The sequence below is a fragment of the Manacus vitellinus genome, unplaced genomic scaffold (assembly GCF_001715985.3).
Source record: "Manacus vitellinus isolate BGI_N305 unplaced genomic scaffold, ASM171598v3 scaffold_118_pilon, whole genome shotgun sequence".
NCBI lineage: Eukaryota > Metazoa > Chordata > Aves > Passeriformes > Pipridae > Manacus > Manacus vitellinus.
Genome location: NW_021938885.1, coordinates 294,614 through 310,471, shown reverse-complemented (window position 1 = coordinate 310,471; position 15,858 = coordinate 294,614). Strand labels below are relative to the sequence as shown.

At 46.4% G+C, this 15,858-nt stretch overlaps 1 protein-coding gene across 1 annotated transcript in view; it reads left to right on the top strand.

Moving 5' to 3' along the window:
• PTDSS2 (phosphatidylserine synthase 2) overlaps positions 1-15,858 on the top strand; it is a 34,035-nt gene that overhangs the window by 6,315 nt on the left and 11,862 nt on the right. Inside the window, 5 exon segments of the mRNA XM_029965738.1 lie at positions 2,411-2,512; positions 7,542-7,624; positions 12,938-13,005; positions 14,708-14,842; positions 15,640-15,690. Of these exon segments, the coding sequence (XP_029821598.1) occupies positions 2,411-2,512; positions 7,542-7,624; positions 12,938-13,005; positions 14,708-14,842; positions 15,640-15,690 (439 nt within the window).

Genomic DNA, 15,858 nt, shown 5'->3' with positions numbered 1-15,858 from the left:
CTGTGGGAAGACATGGTGTGCCTCTGTATTTCCTTGCTTTCCCCCCCCTGAGGTAGGTTTATGTGGGGCTCTCATCGCTGTGTCTCTACTCACAGCTCGCTGTCAGAGCTGCCAACTTGCTCTTCCCAGGAGACAAACCCGTCTCCAAAAGTCTTTCAGTCCTGGATTTCATGTGCTGAAAGCACCTTTCCATGACTGACTGACCACCTTGAAAACCTGCTGCAAGGGGATCTGGCTGCAGCTGGAGTTCAGCCTCTTGTTTCTCCCTAAACAGGGCAGCTGGTTGGGTTTCAGGTTGATGGCTGTGGCACCAAAAATAGCTGGAAAACGGGGTGTATGAGGCTCTCCAGCACCAACCCTTCCCTGTGCCACAGGAAAGGAATGGAACTAGATCATCTTTGTGCTGGTAGAGGAGTTTCTCAAGGTGTTTATTCACACGAGGACATGTGATAACTGATTTTTTTTTTTGGCAATTTGTACGACCACTCAGCACATTGGAAAAAGAACTGATTTTGTGTAGGTGTTCAGGTGGTGAAATGGTAAGGTGTGAGACAGCATTTCCAGATTTATTTTTTGTAGCCTCTTAGACACGAGTTTCAAAAATAAGCAGTAAAACAAGGCGTATAAAATATAAAAATAGCCTTGAGTTAACATAACCTCTTTGCTGATCAAAATACAAGCGTTTTATGTCAATTATATACATATATAAAAGCAGAGTGTGGTGTGATTGGAGCGTGAGTTCAGTCCCTGCCTCCTGGGAGAGGAGGGTGTTCAGTTTTCCAGCTCCTGCAGGATCCAGGACAGGCATCACGTCACGGGTGTGTTCCATGGCTGAATCACCTGTCCCGGCACCCGGGAAGATGCAGCTGCCGAGCAGGAGCTCACGGCTCCGAAACCTTTTCTGCCTGGGTTTTCACACGTTGAGTCCTTGCTAATTGTGAAAACACTTGCAGATCCTTGTCCTTTTTTTTTTTTTGGTCCCGGAGCTGGTTATTCTGTGCCCTCTGGAAGGATAGTGTTCAATGCCAAGCTCTCCTTTAGCAGTGGAGGAAGAGGACTGTGTCTGCTTATGAGGTATTTTCCAGGGTGTGAGAGTGGCTGGGGTGTTTGGATTAGGGTGGAATTTTCATTCAAAATCAGCCTTTCTTTGACTTGCAGAGCGGTTTTGGGTGGGTTGCTGGGGGGTTGGTTGAAGGTAAGCCAGTGGATGGCTTGGAAATTCCCGGTGATCCCGGGTTTGTCTGCACAACTTGAATGTACCAACCTTGGTCTGTTGGCAGTGACATGGAAAGGGAATGTGAGCTGCGGTTATAAAATATAAAGAAAATGGAAATAGAGCCAAATATGCCACATACAGGCACCTTCTTTCACACTTTTTCTCCTTTCTGAGCTTCTTCTGGGTTGTTTTAATCCTTTGTGGTAATAGATCTTGTGGTCCTTTAAGCCAGAACTCAAGCCTTTATCATGTTTACATACCCAGGCTTCCCATGCTTCCCATCTATGACTGGAGATGTTTTCCACTGAAAACAATGAATGGCTTCTCATTAGGAAGGGAATTTTTAACTTTATATAGAAGAAGATGTGGATGTTTTTAAGAATACTCACTGTGTGGTGATCGGTGGGTGTAAGGGGTGTGTGTCATCCTGGAATGGTTTGGGTGGGAAGGGACCTTAAAGTTCATCCAGTTCCAACCCCTGCCAAGGGCAGGGACACCTTCCACTAGCCCAGGTTGCTCCAAGCCCCATCCAACCTGGCCTTGGACTCTTCCAGGGATGGGGCAGCCACAGCTTCCCTGGGCAACCTGTGCCAGAAGAATTTCTTCTTGAATGCTTTGCCAAAATCCATATAAACCTATGGATGGGGATGTTTTACTGGTGTGGAATAACCACCCAGCTTTGCTGACAAGGCTGTTCCCACACAAACCCCTTGTGCTCAGTGCACTGAAACTGCAGGAATCCCTGGAAATCAGGCATCTCGAGGCAGCACTGGAATTCTTACAGCTGCAGCTGTTCTTCTTTAGAGATTTTTAAATAACTTTTTTTTGAAATGACTAGTTTTTGTTGCGTGAGTCCCACGTTTGGAGTGAATTTGGTTAGTCTTAAGGGTCTGTTCACTCTGCTGCAGTTTTTATGAGTAGGCTGTGAAACAGAGCAGCACTGTCAGGTATGGACCTGCCAAACCAGAGGAGAGACCTGAGGTGTTTAGATCCAGTGCTGTTGTTTTCAGAGTTGCTGCTGCAGTTCACATGCAGTGCCACTGTAAATTCAGCCCCCTGTGCTGTACAATACAGAAAACCTCAGTATTCCTGCCTGCTCCCTGTGCATTTGGCCTCCTGAGGCTGCACTGGCGGGGGGGGGAGATGTAAGTCCTTCTGCTTTTTGATGCCAATCTTCTCTCTTCTGGATTTTAGGAGAGCTCACACCTTAACAGTCCTGTTCATCCTCACGTGTGCGCTGGGCTACGTGACCTTGCTGGAGGAGACTCCCCAGGACACAGCCTACAACACCAAGAGGTAAATAACCGAGCAGGGGGGTTTTTAGGTGTGTTTTTGGAACCTCTGCACTCCCCTCTTTGAAGTGCCTGCACCCTTACAAAGTTACAAAACCAATCATAAGGCCATAAGCTCCTCTGATGCTGACCATTGAGTGTAATTTCTAATCAGTTTAGTGTCACTGTCACGCCTGTGGCCGTCGTGTGGTGGGGTTTAAAAACCCCTCTCTTAAAATAACCTTTCCTTAAAATAACCATCGTTTCTAAATGACTAAATTTCTCTGACTCGAGTGCCTTTTTTTAAAATGATGTTCAAGATTTCAGCACAGATCACTGTTGTTGAAAATTGCCAGGAGGACTGGTAGCCCAAAGGGAAACAAGAATGAGATGAGTCTTATGTGTGTGGTCTGTTTCTACTGCAGTTTAAACTGATGCAGTGTGGTTGAATTTCTCCCCTTTTTCACTACACTAGGGAAGAAATAGCATGTAGAAAAGTGGTGTTTTAAAAAGCTAGGTATGTTTTAAAAATATACTGCAAAGCATCCTTGCTAGAAATGTGAAAATCATTGTTTTCTTCCAGTCTGGTTTCTTAAATATAACAGGTTTTTTCCTCTTGCTATTAAAGGGTTTCCTCCTATTTTTGTACATTTCTGAAGTGACTCAGGATATAGCGTTTGTTGTCCTGGAGATGCAGGAGTTGGGATATTTCCTGAGATAATCCTGGTTGTTCTGGCAGTTACACAAGAGCTGGGGCTGGTGGAACTTGCCCTGTGCCCACCTGAGTGCTGGGATTTTACACGTGGGGGTGAAATGAAACAAGCTGGAAGCTGTCTGGGGCTGGGAAAGGTTCTGGAAGGCTTCTGTGTGAACAAATGCCATTTTATTCCCCCTTCTAAATGAGGGAGTCCAGGCTGGAGGCGTGACATGCTCTGGAATGGCTGTTGGAAGCTGGGAAGGGGAAAAGCTGAAGGAGAAGTGATAACACATCCTCAGGGAGTAATACAGAGGTGGGGTGACTCAGTGGAATATCTTATTATTGAGCTTAGAGCCTTCACTGCCTTAATCAAAACAAACCCAGGGAAGATTAACCAGCAGGTGAGCCTTTCTCTCGGGAAACACAAGTTGTTTTCTGCCTGTTCAGTGAGGGGAAAATCAACCTACAGCATCATACCAGGGAAGGGGCAGCAAATGGGCTTTGGTCACTTCTGCTGCTCTGGCTGTGGAATTCGGGCTGTCACAAAAAAAAATCCTTGAAAAGCAGCATCCTGAGGATTGGACACGGTCTTCCCAATATTCCATGTTTTATACATCTGTGTTCCCGCTCATACTGCTCCCTTAGGCTGTTGTCAGCCATTCAAGCTCCGTGCCCATGGGGAGAGTAGTTAACTTGGCCAGATTATCCCTTTTTCCAAGCTAAAGATCAGTGCAGGCATAACCATGAGTCCTGGGGGCCTTTCCCAGGCTTTGCCTGCTGCCTTGGCCCTGATTCCCGGAAGGGGTGGACGTGGCTGTGCTGTTCCACATGCTCCTTATGCCGAGCCCATTTTCAGGGAACTCTGGTCTCAGTTGAATCCTGGAATATCCAGAGCTGGAAGGGACTCATAAGGATCAAAGTCCATCTCCTGGCCCTGCACAGGACAGGCCCAATCCCAATCCCTCTATGAGCCTCTTTACTGAGCTCTCTGAGGTGCTACAACAAGTTTAGCACCATCCTACGTGAAGGATTCCAGCTCAATCCCTGTCCCTTCCCTTCTCCAGCATGCTGCTCTCAGAGTGTTCCTGGCTCTTTAAGTGTAAATCTGAACAAGAAAAAGATATATTTAAGTGTATATCTGAGCAAAACCAGGCATTTCAGAGAGGGATGAGATGGTCACAGCGTGCATAAGTATATCCACAGCCCCAATTTTCACAGAATTTTTATTTTTACTTCCATAACTTAAAATCCCTTATCCCAGCCCGAGATCTTTGTCAGTCCTGATGCTGAGCTGTGTTTTGATTTCAAATCCTGGCCAACACGAGGCTGTCCCTGTGTGCTGGTACTTCATGGGAACACTTGCTGCCTAATGACCAGGAGTGGTTTTGGCACCACTGAGCAGGGGCTGAAGCTGTCATGGGGTTTTATTTCCACCTCCTGCACACTGACAGTGAAACAGTGTTTGGGGGTAGGTGCAGATCCTAAGTACACACTTCCAAGCACTCCAGCCTCCTTTGTTTCCATGCTCTGGCTGAGGTGCAGAAGGTACTCAGAGCAGTAAATTGAGGTGAAGTTCCCAAATTTGCTGGCGCTAAACTCCAGTTTCCCAGACTGGAGTCATGTGAGGCTCCCACCTTCTCCCCTGTAAAATCAGGATTATCTTACCCTATAAAAATGCTCCATCCATTCACTGACAGGAGCAAGATGAGTGGTGGTGTCATGGAATAAGTCACAGGAGAAGTGATGGACAAAACCCACGTGAGGGCAGGGACCTCTGAGCTCATGGGGTGTGGTGTCTGTAGCTGAGATTTGTGTTTGCATCTGTCTGACGTCCCAGGGACATTTTCCTTCCTGCAGCAGGCCAGGGCAATTAAACAATTAGAGGTGGATTATTTCTTTTAATGGTAGGGTTTATGGAAATCTTTTATATGTAGATCTAATCAGGAGTTCATTAGGATCCCACACGTGATCCTGTTATATATGTGATTAAACTGCCTCTGTTGTAAGGACAGTGGAACATTTCTTTTGTTAGGCAAAGAGGTGTTGTGCTGCAGACCTGTCTGATCCATGGGACTTTTATTCCCCCCCAGTTCCTTGGAGTAGCCCATCCCGACTGACAACTGCCCCCTTGTCCTCTGTTCAAGCACTTGGGAGGGACAGGACTGAGCTCCATCTCAGAGAGGAGCCAAATGAACATTCAGCACCTCTTTTGCACACCATGGCTGTGGAAGAAATCCACAGCTCCCAAATATTTTGAATGCTGAGCAAGGCGTCCTGGGGAAAAAAATGAATTTTTTTTTCCCCCCATATAAAACACATTCAGGTTTCAAAGCACCTGTGTGCTCCAGGGTTGTAAGTTGAATTTCAAACTGTGAAATGTCTCTATGTAGTTTTTGGCAATCCCTGCTTTCCATGGGGATGCATCCAGGGATCTGTGGGTTTGCTCATGGGTGATCTCCAGCTGCTGGGGCTGAACTCCCGCAGAGGAATTGAGGTACCAAAGAGACCAGACCTCCATGTGCCCCTTTTCCAGGGCTTGTGGGTCGTACCAGCTGTTGCCAGCGTGGCTCCAGCCCAGGAGGGGACAAGGGAGTGGGAGCCAGGACAAAGGACCTTACACAGCTCCTCACAGACAGGCTTCATTGTCCCGTGTCTCTGAATCGACTCTTAGCACAAACAAGAGCTTGTTTGTACCAGTGAAGCTGCTGCCAGGTTCTCCCTTCATTGTTTGGTCGAGTGCTAAAATGATTTTTGCAGGCACAGGTTTACTGCTTCGTGCCTTCCTGATCTGCTGCTCAGGAAAATCCACTGCCTGTGTCCATCCAGGCGAGGAGAGGAAACCCCCTCTCAGGTCCTGGAGCCTTCCTGCCTCTAGGCCAGGCTGCTGGTTAGGCCTTGGAAGCTTCCTAAGGAGACAGATTAATGATGTTAAGGGGGAAAATTTAGTTACCACCGCAAAAAAACACCCAAAATATAATGAAGATGATGTGGCTATTATGCGAATTTGGGATTTGCTTCCAGACTTGCCGTGGTGAACTTGAAGTAAATTAATATATCTGAATCCCCAGCGTGTTTTATGGGCTGAGAATGGGTTTTAGAAGGAGCACAGCTAAGTTCCTGTGGTGGTTTGGATTCGGGATTTGAATTCGAGCTTTGGGAAAACGACCCATGGACTGAGGGGTCCAGACTGTGAGCAGAGGTGGGGTTGTCACACCTCACACAATGCAGGCTGTTCCACGGCAATTCCCAGCGCTGGTGCTTCCGAATACAACTATGACTCAAAATGCAGAATATTCTCATTATCTGAGATCAGCTGAAAGGGTTTTGCCATCCAGACCTCTGGAAATCCCCATGGAACTGTCTGTTCACAGGTCCATTCAGCAGCTAATTCTGGTGAGCTTCCCAGTGTTTAAAGCAAGCAAAATAACTGAGTTACATCTGTTAACTAAACCCCATATTTATTTTCAGGAAGCACAAACATTTGTCCTCAGAGGTGAATGTTGCAAAATAAGTGTAAATCCTTCAGTTTTCTGTTTTGAATGGAATTTTTGACACGTTTAAAGTGTGAACAGTCTCCTATTGCTTTTGGTTTGCAACATTTTTCTCTCTGACAGCAGAATTATTGGGCATTTTCTGTGGCTCCTGCAGGCTGAGCCATTTCATTTGCAGTCAGGGGTTGCATCATTTGCTGCAAACAGGGAATGAGCTATTTCCCAATTATCCATCCCTTCAGCCAGCACTTAGGCAGGTGATATGAGACAGCAGGATCTAGTGGGAGTTGAGGTGTATTAAAAAGAGCGTTTTTGGATCGCTTTGTGCCACTTAATCCATTAAAACCAATGGAACATGTCCAAGGTTGTGGGCCTTTGGTATATTTGGGCTCCTGGTCCGATAATTTGTTTTTATTTGATATCTCTGTCATGTTCTTTAGGCTCTGTGTTACAGTTCCAGCCCTTGAAACAGCAAGGAACTGCTGGTGTGGTCTTGTAAGCTCCTCCTTGCCTTGAGCTTGATTAAGAAGCTGGTTTTGGAGTGGGGACAAGTCTAACAGCTTGTTTTTAAATTTCATGGAAATTTAGTGGAGCAGTGAGAGCTTTCTCACTGCTAAACCCTGAGTGTCTCTGTGACCTGGTGGGAATAAAAGCTCCTCACAGACACAAGGAGGTGTTTGACTCTTGGGGATTCAGGCACTGCCCCTTTGGGTCGTTGTTTTCTCTGGGTGGTTTCTGGATCTGTTTATGATGGAGTTCAAAAACAAAAGCAGTTCAAAAACAAAAGCCCAGACGTTTCTCCCATCAAAGGACATGGGGTGAGGAGGAAGAAGCAATAAAACAGGTTGTTCTCTTTTCCCTTTCAGAGGTATCGTCGCCAGCATTTTGGTTTTCTTGTGTTTCGGGGTGACCCAAGCTAAAGATGGACCCTTCTCAAGGCCTCACCCAGGTAATCCTCCTTGCTCCTTGGGTCACTCTGAGCTTTCTGACGAGCTGCCTGGTTTGTGGGGGAGGTCAGTGTTTGTGTTGCCTGCAGAGGAGGTGAGTTGTGACCTCAGCAATCCCAGGGGTTCGTCAGCACTGCACACTTATCACGCCGGCTCCACTCCATCCTGCCAGGCTTCCAGGCTGCCTGGAGCACGGAGCCTTTGCTTGGATCTCCCCTTTTGGCTTCCTGTTGTTAAGTGAAAAGCTTTGTGTGAACTGCCAGGTTCTTGAAACCTGAACTTCCCCCTGTTTATACTCCTTTTTTTTAACTCCTCTCTGTCCTGGGGTTACACTCGTGACCGTGTATCCCCTGCTCCCTTTGCTCCATGTCCATTATCCACAGAAACTGGGAGATCAGAAGCCCTTGATTATGATTTTAAAGACTTCTTGTAAGACTGAAAGTCTTGAAAGCATTTGAAAGCCCAACACAAACCTTTTCCATGTAATGTAGCAGCGGGTGAAACATGAAAATATTTCAATATCTTCAGTCTTTTGCCTATATTTCGATGTGAAATGTTGAAAGAGAAAGAATTAAGGGAATTTATATGGGCTTAAATAATATTCCTGAAAACTTTGGGCTCTCCTACAGCCCAGTGAAGCTTTAAATGTTTTTTATGCCAAAAATGTAACCCTCCAGTTTAGGAATGAGAACCAGCAGACACCTCAGAAAACTCTGGGCAAAGCAGGAGTGGTTCCACAGCAATGGTCTCTGCAAACCTGGGGGGTTTATTAAGTTTGCATTTCTGGGGCCTTATTAAATAGCAGATTTTAATCTTTCCTCCTGTTACAGTTAATTCTGGTTCCTCCTATAAAATAAACTACTCCTCTTAAGGGCACCAGTGATATTTGGGTGCATTCAGGGTTAGAACATCGGTGGGTTTGGTATGGAAGCTGGTTTTATTCCCTAGAACAAACCAGTACAAATTGATGATGGGGAAAGTCCAATTTATGGCTAACTCAGAGATGGTTTGTTTTTTCTGGTTTATTTTCGGTCTAACATTGTTATTGTGTTTAAATATCTCTTCTTACTGGGGTTTATCCACCAGATTTATTTACACACAGCCCACCTTTGCCTTTGCTAAGGCAAAAAAAATATTGCTAAAGCAACAAGTTTGGCTTCTGGTCTCCCCTTCAGTGTAACATTTTTGGCGGTCCTCCTTTGTGTGCTTTGAGTTTTCTGCTTTCAAGTGGCTCCCCAGACCTGCAGGATATTGCAGCTGTGATTTTTGGGATAGTGTGATGCTTCCCAGTATTTTTGGCAGAGCCTTGATGTCCCTCTTCACGCTCCATGTGCTGCTTTCACGGCTGGGTGTCGGTGACTGGCAGGTGATCCCAAATCCTTCTGGTTCAGCTGATGAGGTAGCAGGAAATGTTCCTGGTTCCAGAGTGTGGAGCTGTGTTACGAGCTCCTCTGTCACTCCAGTCCCTTGGGATCATCTGGTTCTCTCCTTGCTGTCCCTGCCTTCCCTGCTGTGTGTCATTAACCTACTTTTCACTAAGGCCATTAAGGAAACTGATCCCAACCACCACCTAAATGGCATCTGTCCAGAGTGGTGGCTTTATTCTTTTTTTGGCCACCCTTTTAGGATTCCCAGCAATGGCAGCTTTAGCCAGGGGCTCATCCAGCTTTACCGTGTTCCTGCTGATTTCACACAACCCCCCGTTTTCTCCAGTTTAACTAATAATTTGCTACATGGGCATATTCCATTATGGCCTGACTGTAATCCAGAAATGTGGGACTGTCATGGAAATAAGTAGCTCTGACTGTTTAGGCAAGACTTTACGAACTTACCCTGCTTTTACCCCGTTTTCCATTTCCTTCCTGTAGACCATCGGCTTTGTTTGGTTCCATCCAAACCTCCTGGCAAAGAAGGAACAACTCCCTTAACCCCAGGGAGCAGAATTGCACAGGGGACAGATCTTAAGCTCTTCTTGAGGGTCCATTTACTGGTGGCTGAACAGCCAAATTTGGGGAGTGACGTTAATTTAACGGTAAAATTAATCATGGGTGCTGTCAGCACCAGTAGCCTGTTTCACTGATATTTGCAAATAAAAGACACACTTCATTCTCACTGTCAGCTCCTTTCTGGAGCTGTGAACGTGCCAGCAGCCTGGTGTTGTAGGAGCTCAGGGATGCTTTATTGCCTTTGTCAAGATAACATGCCCACATCTGTCATTCCGAAGAAATTTTCCATGGCAGTTATTAATGCCCCAAGAAGTAGCTTTTAATATTCCCAGCCTTTGCCAGCAGTTATTTGGACTCAACACATCATGTGTGACAGCACAAGCTGTTTGGGGAGTAAACTGTGAGGTTCTTGAGTAACCCATGGGGGTGGAGGGCTGGAGTAGCTGGGAATGAGCAGGCAGAAAGGTGGGGACAAAGCACAGGCCGCTGGTGGCACTGGAAGGAGTAGCCTTGTAATTGTGCAAAATCCTTTCATTAGGACTTTATCCAGGGAATAGCAGTGATCTGCCCCTTCCTGACAGCTCCTGTGACAATTCAGGAGTCTGGGTACTCACTGCTGGTTTTGCATGAGCGTTTTGTTCTGGGGACAGTGATCCTAATTGGCTGGGTGGAATAAATGAGGGCGAGCTGAGCCTTTAACTCAGATTTTTTTCTGCCTTAACGCAGCGTTTAATGTGTTCAGACATTACATTTAAGAGTATAAAGCGGCCCTCCCAGGCTGGGATGAGAATCAGTGTCCCAACCTCCCAGTCCTGGCAGCTCCCAGCTCCCACGGGTGGTGCTTTGGACCTCAGCTGCCTGTGGAAAAGCCGGAATTGGAGCGGCCCAGTCCCGTGCCACCTCTGCTCAGCATCCGCAGCTCCAGCAGAAGTGCTTTGCTTGGGCAAACCCAAAGTGGGATTTTGGTGTTTCTTTACTCATTTAGCCCTTCAGGTAGTGTGGGCCAAACTCTGACCAGAAGCAGGTAAGAGGCTTGGTTGTGCCCTCTGCTCTCTGGGACGTGTTGATGTCCTCTTCCCAAATCCCTGCAGTGGCAGCAGTTTGGTGCTGGATCCCAGGAGTCACTGGGTTTTCAGGTGTGTCAATGCTTAGCAGAAGCCTCCTTAACCAGGAGGAAAGCCCTGGTTGGAAGAAGGCAAAATGGCAGGTGAATTTAAGGAAAACAAGTATTAAGAGATCTGCCAAAAATAACTTTACAGCTGGTCCAGGAAGGGAGAGAGAACAGTGTTTGTGCAGCCTTGGAAACGTGGTGGTTCTGGGGTACAGATACAAAGTGTGTTAAAAACTTCTTAGAGACCTCTGTCACAGCACTAAAGCAGAGCCAGATCTTAGTTTTTAATTATGGATTTTTGCTGAGCATATTCAGCAGCTGCCAGAACCATGTGAATAGAGAGGAAGAAAAACTCAGGTAAGGATTTAGGTTTCTCTGCTTTCTGAGCCTCCATCGGGTTCAGACCCACATTCCTGTCTGTGAGCAGTGTTAAAATCTCTCCTACAAGGCTTTATGGGTTAGAAAAAGCAGCATTTTCAAGCATCTGGCAGTGACATTTGAAGGAAACTCTGCTCGGTTCTGGAGGGAGAAGTGTGGTGATGAAAGGTTATTTCTCCCTGCTGGCTTGAACCTGGTGCCAGCCTGGGAATAGTTTCCTCTCTTCCAAAGAATCCTGTGACCAGTGGAGGGGTTTTTTTGGCTGTTTGGTTTTTCCTAAGCTGTGTTCTGGAACGACAAGAGGGTGAAAGCTGTCACAGAGCTCTGAATTGCTGTTCTCTGAGGGCCACACCTGCCTATTTAATTTTTTTTTTTTTTTTTTTTATTTTCCAGAAGTGTCAAGTAGGTGATTTTGATGATGCTAATTTAGCACTTTTGCTGAAAAAAAAGTTCCCACCTTCTCACACTTTGATTTATTTTAATGATGGTGTCAAAAGCAGGTTGTCAGGGACTACTTTTAACAATGTGGGGGATCTGTCAGTAGGTTTGGTTGGTTTTCTTCTTTTTCTTTTTGCTTCTTTGTTGTTTTGTTGGGGGTTTTTTATAATTTATTTTCTATTTGAGGCTGAATTGGGCACAACATGCACGTTTTGGTTTGGGTGCAAACAACCCCTGAGAAGCTCTAAATTTAAATATCCACTTGGAATGTCAAGTTCTGCTGAATTACCTTGTGTAGAATGTTTGGATCTGGATGGGGAGAACTGCTGTGTGTGCCCACCCTGGCTCTGCATCGACTTCTTAGGGCAGGTGACAAACGCTGGGGGAGTTCAGAGCCCAGAAATCACTTGGTGGGACAGAGGCCAAACCAGTCTCTGTGTGGAGCAGGAAACGAGCCCACGGAGCACAAAACTTCCATCCAGGACAGGCAGAGAGCCTGTGACCCGAGGGCTGAACCTGTCAGGAGATCTGAGGTGCTGAGGAGGGAGCTGGAAGTGTGCAGACACTGTAATTTGGGCAGCCTTTGGTGTTGCTCAGCGTGAGAAGATCCACAATCACAGGTCTGGGGAGGGCGAGAGCAGCCCCGGGCTCTGCAGGGCTGAGCTTTGCATCATGTTTGTTGTGGAGAGTTTCAGGTGACCTCACATGCCTTTCAACCAGTGCCTGCTAAAACCTTTGGTACGTTATTTTTTAATTTAATTCCGAGTAAAAGTGAAATTATCCTTGGGATTTTGAAATGCTTTCTGCCCTGTGAGGGCACAGCCCTGTCTTCAGGCCAAAAGCTGGGCTTCCAAAAGTGGCTCTGCCCGGGCTGGTTGAGCCGAGGTTGGACAGGTCAGGGCACCTGAGATCAAGGAGGATGTTGAGGAAGGATCTAGTTCTTTTCCAAGGACTGCTGGATTCTGATTCCTAACTGGGAAGTGTTTTGTTGGGTGGAAGTGTTCTGGAGCCTGGTCCCTTCTCCCATATCCAGGTCAGTGCCTGAGCAACTCCAGCAAGTTTGCACAGCATTCTGTGTGGGAGTGGAAGGTCCTTTCTGGCTGTATCCCTCAGGAGGGGTGGGGAACACTGTGCTTGGGAGCTGGGATTTGTGACTTCTTGGTGGGAGCATCTCTTGAAACAAAATTGGTTCCCAGAGAGGCTGTGGCTGCCCCGTCCCTGGAAGTTTTCCAGGCCAGGTTGGACGGGGCTTGGAGCAACTTGAGCTAGTGGAAAGCGTCCCTGCCTTTGGCAGGGGGTGGCACTGGATGGGCTTTAAGGTCCCTTCCAACCCAAACCATTCCAGGATTCCATGTTTGGTGATATTGCAGTAAATGAAGAATTAACTGCTGGTTTATTGAAAACTTTGTAACATCCCCCCCCACCCCGGTCTCTCTCTGCAGCTTACTGGAGGTTTTGGCTGTGTGTCAGTGTGGTGTACGAGCTCTTCCTCATCTTCATCCTCTTCCAGGTAAGTGACTTAGATCTCCACTTCCTGAATGCCACTTTATTGTGGAGATCAACCCCTTCGTGGTGTGTTTTTTTTCACTGACAGCAGGAGATGCTCTTCAGTTTTGTGAAATCGAATCTTTGGGCTTTTTAAAGAGACTTGGGAGCTGAGGGAAATTATGATATAAAAATGTTTCACCTGCTCTGACCCCCAGATGCCCTCAGCCCAGGGCAGACACTGGGGTAAAGTGTTCTTAGGTGAGCTGATTCTTGTTCAGATCAAACAATCAGGAGTTGGTTTTTCACACTTCCAGTCTCTGCTCTGCTGGGCCTACTGTGACCTGGGGGGGGGAATTCAGCTGGTTTCACCTTCTGAAATACCTTTGACCTTGAATGACAGGTGCTTTGAATATTTGGGGGTTTTGGAATAAACCAGACCTTCACACCCAGCTTTGTCTGGTGGCAGGAGCTGAGGAGGAGGCTTTTTCTAAAAAAACATGCCATTGGTGCTTCCAATTAAAGCAGTTTTTACCATATTCTTTTTTTACCACATTTTAGCATATCCTGTCCTTCTTTAGTGAAGAGAATTTCCCCCTGACTTTTACAGTTCCATCACTTCTCAGAAGGGCAGAAGTTGAAGGAAATGTTTTGAGGCAATATACTCATCAGGCAGCCTTAAAAATCATTTTAGGTGAGAGAAGGATGAGGAACATGCTTTTTTTAAAAAAAAAAAAAGTTTGCCTTTAGAGGCCACATGACTTGAGGAAGTGAGGCTGGAATTGGGATGTGTGGGATCTGCCTGCTGCTGGAGTAGGGCTTTTGCTTTGCAAACAAGATTTTAATATTGATCAAACCCTTTCCAGCTGATCAAAGATTTCCTTTGGTTCCAGCATTTCTTGTTCTGCTTGCCTGTACTGGTGTAGCTGTGAATTCCAGTAGAAAAGCCTGGAATGGCTTTGCTTTCCCCTGGCAGCACGTGGTATCACCAGAGATTTAGTGGTTAAGGAACTCCCTGTTGTTGCTCAGCTCTTTCTAAAAATACATCCTTGCCTTGCCCAGGTTTAAATAAGGTGAAATTCTGCTGAGTCTGCAGGTGACTGAACTTCCTTACAGCAAACGCAAGCTGGCTCATGGCTGAGCCTTGTCTCAGTGGATTTATTCTATAATTTTATTATTGTTCTGTCAGTTAATGTTGGCCTTGTCCTGCTATGCTGCCCATCACAGATGTCCCGGTGCTTCTGGGGTGAAACCCCTGACCACAAATTCACTGGGAAATTAATGCTCAGCAAGTGTGTGGCTGATCTGCAGGCAAATTTTAATAGGTTTTGGTCATTTGGGTAATTTCTTCTTGCTGTTTCCTTCAAGTCTCTCACACGCCCTTGACTGGAAAGGGGTGTTGGGAAGGGTGAGCCATGTGGAGGTTTTGGGAGGGATGGGGTGGCTCAGAGCAATGCCTTAGGGAACAGGGTTAAGGATTGCTGATTTCTCATCTTTAAGAAATATTAAGGTCATTCTGTAGGCATTTTCCCCTTACTGTGTAGGGTTGGAGAGGCTCAGAGTCAGGTATATGTGTGAGGCTTCAAAACCCGGATGTATTTCAAGGACTGTTACACAACGAATTTGATAAAAGATCGATTTGAAGATCATCGTTGATCTTAATTCTCTCTGTACCTTCTGTGCACGAATCCTTCACATGTACCCCTTGTTTGTGTGCTCCTTTGCAGACTGTGCAGGATGGGAGGCAGTTTATGAAGTACATTGACCCACATTTAGGGGTTCCTCTGCCAGAAAGAGACTACGGGGGCAACTGCCTGATTTATGACCCTGGCAATGAGACTGATCCCTTTCACAACATCTGGGTAAGGGACAAACTCGATGAGTCTGGGTTTTTTGTTATAAGATTGCTTCACTGGGCTCTTCAAAGTGCAGCTGGGAGTCTGTCTGAGTGCTGAGTCACAGCACAGGCCGTGACTGGCTCTTCAGCTGCCTTATTTCCCTTCTCTTGACCTTCCCTGTCCATCAGGTGGAGATGTGTCTCTGGATCCTAATTACCTGATTGCCCAGGGGTGAAATGTTTAACAGCCCTTCTTTCTCAGGTTGTTGATGTCAAGTTTGGATTTCTTTGGGTGCTTAAAGAATCTTCTACTTGGTCAGCTCGAGGCACAAAGTCCATCCCAGAATGGTTTGGGGTGGAAAGGTCCTTAATGATGTAGTTCCAACTCCTTGCCATGGGCAGGGGTGCCTTCCACTAACCCAGGTTGCTCCAGCAACATAAGCTGCACTTTTCTGAGTGCCAGGAACTATCAGGTGGTTGTTTTTTGCTGGCAAACAGAAGACTTGAAATTCAGGGGCAAAGCAATTATGGTTATTTGCAGCTCTCTGACTGCTTCTGTCCTCCCATCAGGCAAGGAACAGGACAGTTCAGCATTGAAGAGGTGGTCTCTGCTCTACCAATGCTGTCCTAATCTCAATTTCTGCCCCATGGAATTGCTGTTTTAGCTTGTTTCATCACTGTACTTGGGAACAAACACTCCTAAAATCCATCAAGTGTTTATGTGTGAAACAACAGAAGTCCATTGCTGCATTTTTCTTGGAGAAAAAAAAAAAAAGACTGTTTTTGTAGTGTAATGACCTACACTCTGTTCTTGGGTTCCAGGACAAACTGGATGGATTTGTTCCTGCTCACTTTTTTGGCTGGTACCTGAAGGTAAGAATGGCCTTGGTCAGCTATCCCAGGCTGTGTTTGGAATACAGGAAAAGCCTTTTTCCCCCCCTTTTTTTTTTTTCCCCTTTCTCCTGCCCATGTTAGGCCACCTCATTCCTGGCCAAAGCTGTGTTACATGGACAGGCTCCCTCCTCCACTGGGATTCATTCT